Here is a 12239-nt window from a genome sequence, read left to right as displayed (position 1 = left end):
TTTTGGAAATTAAAAAAAACGTAGGAGGAAATTATCAGGAGTCTCAACACCCACATAGGCATGCATGCACTGAGTTTAGGACTGAGATAAAATAAGGATGGTGGAGCAAGTTGCAACTCTAGATTCCTGAAAATTGCACTCCCGTCCCAAACGTTTTCTAACGGTTTCCAAAGGATCTTAATTATACATTGACAGTATTTTAATACACAACAAATTGTTTTAAATTATCAAAACCATTGCTAGAATCTTTTAAGAAATTTAATAAAATTATTGAATTAATGAGCGTTTCATGAAATAGCTTATTCATGAACCTAGTCTGGTTTTTGGGCCAGAAGGATGATCATTCATGAAAGTGAATATGTACTGGTATCTAGTCGAGGCTGTATTAGGCATATTGGACCTATATAAATTTAAAGAAATACATATTTGTTGACAGACGTCAATGGTGAAAATCTATAGCCTGCTCCCGCTTCGCATGTATCTTTCCCAGTCATTATTTTTCTCTCGTTTCCTATACATATGCCCGTCAACATGCTTTATGTCAATATGTTCATTTGTATTTCTATGAGTATCTTCATGAGCTGTCTCTTATACACAGGGAGGGGGGGGGGGTGGTCAGAAATGTCGTACGACCCCCCAAAAATGTTCAAAAGTCCAGATTTTTTCCAAAGACATTACTTTCTAGCAAAAATATAAAATCATTGATGATGTACCAGCAATGAAAGACCTTGCCAATTGCGTGACGTGTAATCTATTTCAATTCCATCAATATAAACCGCAATTCTGAAACTGAGCCTGCCATCCGCTTGAAGGTGGTGGCGCTGTAATCGATTTTTTTGTCTCCCACTAGCAACAGATTATCCTCAATGGCGTTGCAGTCTCAGATAAGGACTAGGATTAGGTGTAACTTTGCCAATATTGTTAGTCACAACAGTTGTTCTAATGGTAGGCCAATTCATGCGAATTTTTTGCACTTTATTAAACGAGGCTTTAAACTGCTCATAGGCAGCAATTTCTATTATTTCTAAATTGGCGCTATATAAATATTTGTTGTTGTTGTTATTGTTATTATTATTATTATTATTATTATTATTATTATTATTATTAAATTGTATTGACATTTTAATAACATCTTGCTGTTATTTCATTGTGAAAAAGGTTAAAAAAAATTATGATCACAAACCCACCCAGGAATAATCCTGGATAAACCCCTGATCTTCCTCTGCCACTATGCTTCTATCATTATACACACATTATATACACACATCCCCCCATCATGATCACTGTGTTTCTATATTATTGTTAATGCAGGTATATGTGTTTGCCAATAACTATCTCTCATTCCTTCACAATATGCTTTTAAACCATTTAAAAAAAAATATTTGTTTAATTTGATATATCCTAAGTATATACTAAAACTATATAGTCCACAAATATGCTTTTGTAAATTAGTATTAAATGATTAATGACCAACGTCAAATGAAATGCAGGAACTACATCACTTACGTTTTCCTTTCCATTTTCAGTAATTATTTGGCTCAAAAAACAGTCGTCGATGTACAGTACCTTTCCGTTTTTCTGAAATAAAATGTAAAGTTTATTATTTCATTATTGTATACCAACTGAGCTATGTGGCATTATGTCATAAACAATTAAATACAGATAAATCATTTTGCAGTGATCCCTCTGAGTATTCGCATCACCCCTTCACCCCTTGCCAAAAACCATGGAACGAAATGAGTTTGCAAAATTTCTGTTGTATTATCAATATCCCTTTAGAAAAATTCCACTGAGTGTACAACATGTGTTCACACAATGTTGTCTAGGGCTATATTGACACACTGGTATTATATATCACAGTCAATCATATGGTAGTCAGAGCACTGTATGAACACATGTCTTTTACTCTGTGGGAGCATTCAGATTATGTACTCGGCATAAAATGTTTTCGTAACATTATGTTCTCGGCACATGTTCACATACCACACCGAACGAAAATGTTTTCGAAATACGAGCATTCAGATTATAAAACCATGTTCTTGGCATTTATGCATGTGTAACATTTTAAGAGGAGCTTAGAGTCACTGTAGGCTTTAAACCAAACCCAAGTATAGGCGCAAGCAACATCATGCCATTGTCAGAAGTAATCGGTATATCCGCAATTTTGATGCTTAAGATATTGCTAATGATATCCCAATCATTCAAGTTAAGGTTCCGTGGTCTTGTAGTTATGCTCTACCATTATGTTAATAACCCAACATCGTCAAACATCCGCCGTATTTTACCCTTGTTTCTTCACCTCAAACAGAGAATGAACAGAGCAATGTTACCTAGATGTGTATAAGAGACAGCTCCAGGAAATGACCGAACTGTATACCATAAGGAGACAAATGTGGGTTCGACCACGTCCACGGCATTGGTGGGAGTATGCATTGACTACTTTCAATGATGCTGACTGGAAGACGCACTTTAGAATGAAGAGGAGAACCTTCAACGTTCTTGTTGATAGAATTCGTCCTTACGTGCAATATGAAAACACCCAATTCCGCAATCCCATACCTCTTGACAAGCGTGTAGCAATATCACTTTGGCGTCTTGCTACTCCAGATGCATACAGAACGATTGGGGAGCTCTTCGCTGTAGGGACATCAAGTGCTTGTGTAATTACACATGAAATTTGCAGAGTAATGCAAGACCATCTACTACCTAGTCTTATTGCATTCCCACGTGGAGAAAACCTGCAGGAAGTTTTAGAGGGATTTCAACATGAGCTCAACTTCCCACAATGTGTAGGAGCTATTGACGGCAGTCACATAGAAATATAGAAATATCAGCCCCTTCAGAGAATGCCAAGGATTATGTAAACCGTAAAGGTTTTCATTCTGTCATACTGCAGGCAGTTGTCGACCATCGATGCCGGTAACTGTTTCTTTTCTTCGTCCCCTTCACAATTTTTTTCAAAGGATACAAGGTTTTAATTGTAGGAAAAAATTAACCTATTTGTTGGATATTTTAGCCAAAGATTATATGTTATATATGAATGATGCACCTTGACAGGTGGACAATCCAGGCAATATTTTAATACGCTTGCCCAATCTTATTGCCATTTTGTATAATTTCTTTGACACCATTTCTGCTTACAATATTTTCACAGGTTTACTGATATTCTAGTGGGGTGGCCGGGGTGCGTGCATGACGCAAGAGTGCTTTCAAATTCCTCTCTGTTTCAAAGAGCTCAAGCAGGAAGGCTTCTTCCAATGGTATTACCTCCTTAAATCTTGCTTGATTTTCATATTCTTTGTTATCTGTCTTCGGATAAGTGATTAATCAAAATTAAAGCAACACCATAATTTTATGTTTTATGTACCTTAATATTGATTTTCATACAATGTACAGCAAACTGCAGAGATAGAAGGTGTCCAGGTGCCTCTCTTTCTTATTGGCGATCCGGCCTATCCGCTACTGCCCTGGTTAATGAAGGGGTTTTCTGACACTGGCCGCTTAACTCCTGATCAACATCGCTTCAACACTAGATTAAGCAGTGCACGCATTGTTGTAGAACGAACATTTGGAATGCTAAAGATGCGCTGGAGAAGCATCTATAAGCTTAATGAAAGCATGGTAAAAAGAAAATCTAGAGATCTACACTGAGATTCTTCAATTATGGAACAAAATGTGCTTCTATGTACTTTGTTTTCTATTAAGTTTACAAAGTTTTCTGCTTCATTGTGCCAAGTATTTAGGTTCAGGAAAACAAAATAGAAAATTATAAATGTTATACAAAAAAAGTGAAGAGACAGACATCTAGGCATTTGTGTATGTTCTTATAAAAATTAATGATTTTTCAGGGTGCAGAATCACTTCCTACTTCTTCTTTCAGGTTGAAAATATAGTCCACCTAGTCACTGCTGCCTGTGTACTTCACAATCTTTGTGAAGTAGAGCGTGATGTCATAGACTTCAACATCGAAAATGTGCCTCCAGACATTCAACCCATAGGGAATGACCAACCACCAGTTAAGGACATGAACAATTCCCAGGCATATAGAAATGCACTTGTACGCCATTTTAGTCGTAATGAATAAAAGAGGACAAAGTCACAGACTAAAATTTGATACATACATAACGATTTAATCACTTGAAATAAAGCTGATTCTTCAATATATTTTTTCTCAGTACAGCAAATGCCTTCATAAATACAGTATATGTAATTTCTATAAAGTATTGTAACTGATATTGAACTAGATTAATGTACCTGTTTTATTTATAGTTCTTAGCTTAATCTGTCTTTAGTGAAGTGACAGAATTTCCCAGTGAACTACGTATTAACACTATAACCTACATTAAAATGATACACAATTTTGCTTTATACTTCAATTTTTTTTCCCTCAGTACAGCAAATGCCTTCATAAATACAGTATATGTAATTTCTATAAAGTATTGTAACTGATATTAAACTAGATTAATGTACCTGTTTTATTTATAGTTCTTAGCTTAATCTGTCTTTAGTGAAGTGACAGAATTTCCCAGTGAACTACGTATTAACACTATAACCTACATTAAAATGATACACAATTTTGCTTTATACTGATTTGAAAGTTTGAACGAAAATATATTGTTGTACAATACATGTTTTATTAAAGACTTTAAAAAGTTATGTTGCTGTCTATTACCTAGAATAACAATCAATTCGAAAAACATTTAAACACTTGAACTATGTAAACACTTAATGGTTAATGCAAAACTTTTATGCTTCAATGGAGAATAAACGAAACTTATATTTAGTTCACTATTATAGATGAAACCAGGAACACAACTTAAATGTGTTTGTATGTTTTTGGTTCCTCTTCATCACTGTTATTGGCATTAATTGGGTATTGATCAATGCATGGTTGACTAGGGACTGCTTTCGAAAATGACGGTGTGGACATAGTAAATGTAAATGCAGAACTAGCTGCAGTCATTGATGACCTGGGCATACGGACTGACGAAGTGAATGTCTGAGAAGATAGATCAGACATGTTCAACGATGGGCTGGACATATGGTACGATGGTGAGGACGTCTGGTAAGATGGTGTGGACATTTGCTGTGGCCTGCATGTCGGGAATGATGGTGTAGAGTTATGGAAAGACGGGTTGACGTCTGACATTGGCGACGAGGTTCTGGTTGTTGGAAAAGATGGTGTGTTTGTCTGGAAGGAGGAATAAGATGCTGGGAACGATGGCCTGGACATCGGGAATGGTGGTGGGGATGTCCGGAACGATGGTGGGAATGAGTGCATAAATGTTGACAGTGAAGCTGTCATCACTCCCATCATGTTCATGACAGACACTTGGAATTCCCTTTCATGTTGCATCTGATTTTCCATAACTTGCAGCCACTGCTTATTTACTTCCTCATTGCGTATTTCTGATCAAGACATGTGTGCCATCAATTCTTTGTATTGTTTATAACTTTCCTCCTCTGATTCCTTCATTTCTTGTGACACTTCTTCTTTTACCTGCGCGATGGCAGAGGACATGCGGCTCGATCGTTTTGCTGGTGCTTTCCCTTTGTTTACTGGGCCCCTCTTGACTCCCTTCCTTGCTGCTTTCTTTGATCGAGTTTCTGAAAAATGAAATGAATATAAATATTACTATGTACATGTACTCTATTAACCGATCACTCCACCTTTTGAGTAATGACTATATAACTCACCTTTGTCTGTACCGCTAGCTGTAGAGGCACAAGAGGAAGGTGTGGATCCTGATCCAGCTGCATCAGTACTTCCAGAATGCGAATCATCTGTGTCTAAGTTAAAATTTTAATAAATTAAATGAAAATAAATATGAACACTAGCAGCTTATCAATAGTATACATTTTAGGCTTATAGCTATAAAGCTAAGTAGTATGCTAGTACAGTAGCTTGTAGTAGAATAAAAAGGAAATCTGGTGGGTAGCTGTAGCCTGTACATAACGTGTTCCAGCTCTGCCCCAGTGAATTTCCGTGTAAATAAAAAAAATAATTACCAAGATAATCTTCTAGTTGCACTGTGGATTCTGAATCTGAGTGGTCGTTGTCCCGGTCTCCGTTTGCTTCCCAGTGGCAAGTACTGGCTGAGCCCGAGGCTGAGGTACTGTTGTCGGTCGCATTAGGCCTACTCTTGTCTCGCGCACCCCCGGCCCTGCTGTCGAATATGACAACTGGCTCAGTAGAAAGGCTTGGTCCCCAAGATGTCATCCATAGCAGAAAACCACGACGGAAGTTTCAAATCATCATTTTAGTTGCCGGACTTGTTTTTCTGATCTTTTATTCCTCGGTACTCTCTCTTCATTTTATTAAATTTGTCTCTTATACGATCCCAGGGTCTTCGTGGAAATCCCATTTCTGCAAGATCGTCGGATACCCATTGGAACAGTTGCTTATTCCCAGATACTTTGCATGTAGTCTGTGCTTCTATCTCCCTTCTTCCCCAAACTACAACTACGCAATTCATTTCGACTGCACTCCATGTGCTTCCTCTGTCAGTACATGTTTCCGGCATTTTGTTTTTTTCACCAAAATTAGGCCTAAGCATAAATTAATCAAGAGCAGTGGTACCGCCGTACTATTCATGAACAGCATGTGTACATTGCGCCCCGGAAGAATGGTCAAAGCAGGTCAGGTCACGTCACTTAAGCCCGCCCAGTTATAACATTTTATGCTCGGCACACGTTCAGACTTCATTCCAGAGTCGTAGTTCGAAAACATTTTGTTCCGAGAACGTGGTTCAACTGGGTTCTCGCTAGAACATTTTGTGCTCGACATAAATTCCTTTATGGCACACGTTCAGACTACAAAAATTGACGTATGCCGAGAATATCATGTACCGAGAACATGTGCCGAGAACACAGTCTGAATGCAAGGACAGTATACTTGCTCACAAGTGTTTGGCCACTAAGATTACGTACCCACCCCACTTATAATTTGATATTTCAGCATAATGTACAACAAAACTCATCAAGATGCATACCAGGTCATATTATAGGATTCGATATACATAGGCCTTATTGTAATTAACAATAGTGTGCGATGAACACGTCAACCACTCAATTTTGGTTTAAGTCTCGATCCTTTCTTTCCTTAGGCCTATTTACACCAGTGGGTGTCTTAAATTTGTCTTGGCTCTCACTACATTTCAGTTTGTTTAAAGTTCAAATTAACATAGTTTTCAATATATTTATGTAGATTTTAATTATAAACAATAATAATGGGGTTGTTTTCGGGAATAAAACATCCGATGTTGCTTAAGGGTGTACGTCTTTCCCGAACAAAATTATTTTCCAGCGGTATGTATATGAAATTATCTAATATTAAGAAAAAAAAACAAACAAACAAACATCAACACTTGCTTTATTAAGCCATAGAGGAATTAATCTTAAACTAATTTTAAATTAATTCCTCCATGATTAAACAAGCAAATATAATAAACCATAAAAGGAGGCAGGGACATGCGGGAACGTGTAACGAATACATTTCATATATTGTGAACAGATATATTTCATATAATCTGTTCGCATTTTCAATACATTAAACACTACATAGGGGTATAAAGTTATAATTAAAATTTTAGATAATATAGGCCTACTAAAGGAAAGTTAGTCTCTTTTCCCTAATGATCTGGCAGAATAACTAATGAGATATATCACTGTAATCGTGGTTATCTAAGAATTAATACAACCTTGCATTTTCCAAGTTGTGTGAAACAGACAATAATAACAAGAAAAATAACGTTGAATATCTATCAATAACTAACTTTATCAGTATTAACATAATTATATGATGATATCCGGATGACCAGTATATAGACATAAGACATAGAAGAGACTGAAAGATTATTGAATGTCAGAATTGTTAAAAAAATCGAAAGATGATTATTCAGAGAATTAAAATACGCGCTTCATGATTTCCAGCATGATCACCACTTTCCTCAGAGTGAAAATTGATACATAGAGTTATTATTAATATAAATGCAAAAGACAGACATAACATAATGGCAGCTTGCTACATAGATACTCACAGGCTACAGTAAACGTTTGCACTGGTCACCTGGTACTTACCTTACCTTAATTTTGGATTAAATTTAGTGCGTCGAACACAATTTAAAGCTATTTAAAGAAAACACTCTCTCGCGGAAATGTGTTTCACCTGCTAAACGAACCTTTAAATACCTTACAGAAAACTTTAAAGGAAAAAGCACTCTCTCGCGGAAATTATGATATCACAACACACAGCACCTTTAAATACTCTCACGGGCTACAGTAAACATTGGCATTGGTCACCTGGTACTTATCTAACCTTAATTTGGGATTAAATTTAGTGCGTCGAACACAATTTAAAGCTATTTAAAGAAAACACTCTCTCGCGGAAATGTGTGTTTCACCCGCTAAAAACGTAACTTTAACTACCTCACTGAGGATGGAAAAGATCTGATATGGTCTCCAAATACTTCTATAACACTAATATGGAACAATGTAGTGCATTAAATACAACTTAAACTGTTGGGGGAAAAAAACACTCTCTCGCGGAAATTATGTTATCACTACACACAGAACCTTTAAATATACTCACAGGTTACAATAAACGTTTGCACTGGTACTTACCTAACCTTAATTTGGATTAAATTTAGTGCGTTGAATACAATTTAAAGCTATTTAAAGAAAACACTCTCTCGCGAAAATGTGTGTTTCACCTGCTAAATGTACCTTTAAATACCTTACATGGGATGGAATAGAGCTCAAACGGTCTCCCAATACCTATCTAACACTAACATGGAACAATATAGTGCATTAAATACAACTTAAAACTGTTTAAAGGAAAAAGCCCTCTCTCGCGGAAATGTTATCAAAACACACAGCACCTTTAAATACACTCACAGGCTACAGTAAACGTTTGCACTGGTCACCTGGTACTTACCTAACCTTAGTTTTGGATTAAATTTAGTGCGTCGAACACAATTTAAAGTTATTTAAAGAAAACACTCTCTCGCGGAAATGTATGTTTCACCTGCTAAACGTACCTTTAAATACCTCACAGGAGACGAAAGGAGTTCATATGGTCACGTGGTATTTACCTAGCCTTAATTTGCGATTAAGTTAAGTGCGTCGAACACAGCTATTTAAAGAAAACACTATCGCGGAAATATGTGTTTCACCTGCTAAACATACCTTTGAATACCTCACAGGGACGGAAAGGAGCTCATATGGTCTCCCATATACTTATCTAACACTAACATGGAACAATATAGTGCATTAAAAATATTTAAAAAAACTGCAAAATTTTACCCCTTTTCCCCAGTTTTTAAATATTTAAAAATCTGTATCTCATTCACTGTTCCCCAGTTCTGTGTCAACAAACAACTTTTTTCTGTCCTGGAAAAATCAGACCTACAACATATCAAAAAATTGTTTTCCTCTGGAATCTGACTTTAATAAGAAAAATCTTCTTTCGTATTTTTATTCTTGTCGATTTCATAGATTTTGTTCTGTTAGGCATAGATAACACATGTAACAAATCAAATAGATGACAATGCTCAAATATAGGAACATAATATACCGTTATTGTTTGAATAATTAATGCAAATGGTCAGAGGCCTACCGTATTGAACAATAAATTTTCAGTAATTAGAAGGATTTTAATTAAAAGAACTATAACAATAATAAGTAATACTGATGATAATGACGATACTGCTACTGCCTTTGGGGAAGCCGCCTGGTGCCATTATCATAATTTTTCATCGAAGTCCTTATCCGAGCCCCTTCTATTTCAAATTCCTGGATCCGCCACTGACTGTTGTAGTTACCACAATTACAATGACAACATCAAAATTATATTGAAATATAAAGTTAAACATATCATGATAATCAGTGGCGGCACTGCGGAGGGGCTAAGTGGGAGTAGATTCCCCGTCGGGAAGGCATGAGGTCTGGTTCCACCCCCAATCCCAGTGGGGACGAAGAGAGTTTTGCCGGAGTAAAAATAAAACATTTTAAGAAGTTTATGCAAAATGTAATTGAATTAAATATAGCCCAATCACAGTAAAATAATTAATAAAATCATTCTCAACGATCATGAACATCATTCTTGATACCGGTACTGTATCCCAGCTTCATCATCATTTTTTCATATTCGAACTTGAAAACTTTTACGAAATCATATACATTAACCATTTTGGGACGGCCATCCCCTCACATTCGAAATTTTTTTTGGAATTAGTAGACTGCTGGATGATCTTAGGTGGCCGCCTGAAAAAAAATTAGGCCTCAAATAGAAAGTGTATATTTTACCAGAGTACACGAAGAGCACACACGCAAGACGAGTGACCATAATTTTTTTTCCCACAGTAAACGAAGGGGGTGGGTAGCCACCCTATCCCCCCCCCCTCCAGATCCGCCAATGATTAACAGACCAGTGCTGGAAAGCACATCTGAGCGTCTTGAAAAAAAAAAAATTAGTGCACAAAAAAAAGAGACAGGAGACAAATAAACCAGGACATTATCTGCCACAACATTTAGTCTGCTTTATCAAGGCCTTCGCCCTGCACCCCCGAATACAGAAGCTTTCTGTATCCACTCGCCCCAACCATGACTACTGGGTTAGTTACCCAGAGTTGTCCACCACCTACAATAACTTAACCTGACGTTGAAATACTGTAGAGGGCAGCAACCATAAAAGTGGTCGATCATATTTTTTTTTTACAAGGTTTATGTCGAAAGTCAATTTACCTTCGCGAAAATGGTATCGCCCAGGCTATTCCTTTGCATTAACGATTTTGCAATGTCTGGCTGCTTTTTGCAAAGCGTGGCTGACCTCGCCTCGCTGCCGGTCTGCAGCAGGATGCTATGGAACGCCGTTACTGCCTTTGGTGGCTCTTTTCCGTTCGGCGCATTTGCTATTTGGCCCTTTTACCATTACGTTCGGTGCTTTTACATTATGTTCGGTGCTTTTTACATTACGTTCGGTGCTTTTTACATTACGTTCGGTGCTTTTAACATTACGTTCGGTGCTTTTACATTACGTGCGGTGCTTTGAACATTACGTGCGGTGCTTTGAACATTACGTTCGGTGCTTTTAACATTACGTTCGGTGCTTTTGCCGCCCTTCGGCTCTTTTATCATTTGGTGCTTTTACCTTTCGGCCCTTTCGTCATTTCGTACGGTTCTTTTATCATTCGGTGCTTTCATGACCTTTGACATCGGGTCAAGTGGAAAAAATCAACGGCTGTGGGAATGAGCCTAGTGGAAAATCGCGCGTAACAAAGCATATTCGACATGTGATTATCTTAGTGATAAAATAATAATAACTAATGAAAACAAAAATGTCTCGATCAATCAAAACAGTATTAGAAAACCTGGATCTACATTTTCTTGTCCCTAAGTTTGAAAGGGAAAGGGAAAGTTTTTTCCACATGATTTTGGTGGTATATTAGGGCAAATAGAAATACTGTATAAGATTATCACTATAGACCTAGTATTGAAAACAAAAATAACTAGGGGGACTCTTTTTTATTCCGGATATGAAGAAGCAGGCTTATTTAAATAAAAGAAACGTAATTAATTACCGGTAACCAAACGATTCCAAACAAGTCCGATCCCATTTTTGGCTTACATAATAAACTCAAAATTTTCCCCCTCCAGTTGATTGATTTATTTTCCCCTCCCTTTACTGTCCGGTCGTTTTACAAATGCTCCTTCCGTGGTTATCCCGTATTTTGATATTGGTATTTATTTTTTTGTTTTTTTTAATTTGTCTACCTTTTTAATATTATATAATATATATTTTATACTTACTTCTTAATTCATACGCAATTCAGCCTTTGTTGCTGCTATGTATGTTTTTGATGTTGAATTTTTAATAAATATACCTCAAATAAATAATAAAAACTTAGCATTTATATTACAACAAAGATATACATTTGCAGGGGTCCCAAGTTGGAAAAAGGCAATTCTTGAAGCAGGGGTGGAGCCAGTGCAGTGGGAGGGTACAGGGAGAACAGCCATCCCTTGGGGAGAAAATCCACAATTCCACATTTAGAACTCCCGATCTACGGCCAATTTGTTTCCGTCTTGCGGGCATCTGATACCTTTTTAATTTTTATTTAGGGCCTACCATGTTGTATATTTGCCTTTACAGCATTATTATTATTATTATTTATTATTATTATTATTATTATTTATATATATACATATATATAAATATAATATATATATATGTATATATG

General features: G+C 36.6%; 3 protein-coding genes across 3 annotated transcripts; 2 read left to right on the top strand and 1 right to left on the bottom strand.

Annotated features, from left to right (window-relative positions):
- The first annotated feature begins 2390 nt into the window (after positions 1-2390).
- On the top strand, positions 2391-2825 carry LOC117114967 (protein ANTAGONIST OF LIKE HETEROCHROMATIN PROTEIN 1-like). Its single transcript, XM_033258597.1, has one exon. It carries the CDS (start codon positions 2391-2393, stop codon positions 2823-2825), a length of 435 nt encoding a protein of 144 aa, XP_033114488.1.
- On the top strand, positions 2599-4084 carry LOC117114966 (protein ALP1-like). The gene is made up of 3 exons (XM_033258595.1): positions 2599-3260; positions 3397-3621; positions 3881-4084. The coding sequence occupies exons 1-3, from the start codon at positions 3258-3260 to the stop codon at positions 4082-4084; spliced, it is 432 nt and encodes a 143-aa protein (XP_033114486.1). The 5' UTR covers positions 2599-3257.
- Positions 4085-5029: 945 nt separating this feature from the next.
- Positions 5030-6220, bottom strand: LOC117114965. The gene is made up of 3 exons (XM_033258594.1): positions 6010-6220; positions 5698-5790; positions 5030-5607 (listed from the first exon to the last, which is right to left on the bottom strand). The coding sequence occupies exons 1-3, from the start codon at positions 6218-6220 to the stop codon at positions 5414-5416; spliced, it is 498 nt and encodes a 165-aa protein (XP_033114485.1). The 3' UTR covers positions 5030-5413.
- Between the last annotated feature and the right edge of the window lie 6019 nt (positions 6221-12239).

Source organism: Anneissia japonica, unplaced genomic scaffold (genome assembly GCF_011630105.1).
Source record: "Anneissia japonica isolate Jap-2015-1 unplaced genomic scaffold, ASM1163010v1 scaffold355_len202609_cov112, whole genome shotgun sequence".
NCBI lineage: Eukaryota > Metazoa > Echinodermata > Crinoidea > Comatulida > Comatulidae > Anneissia > Anneissia japonica.
The sequence above is the reverse complement of the archived record's forward strand: the minus strand, read 5'-3'. Positions and strand labels throughout refer to the sequence as shown.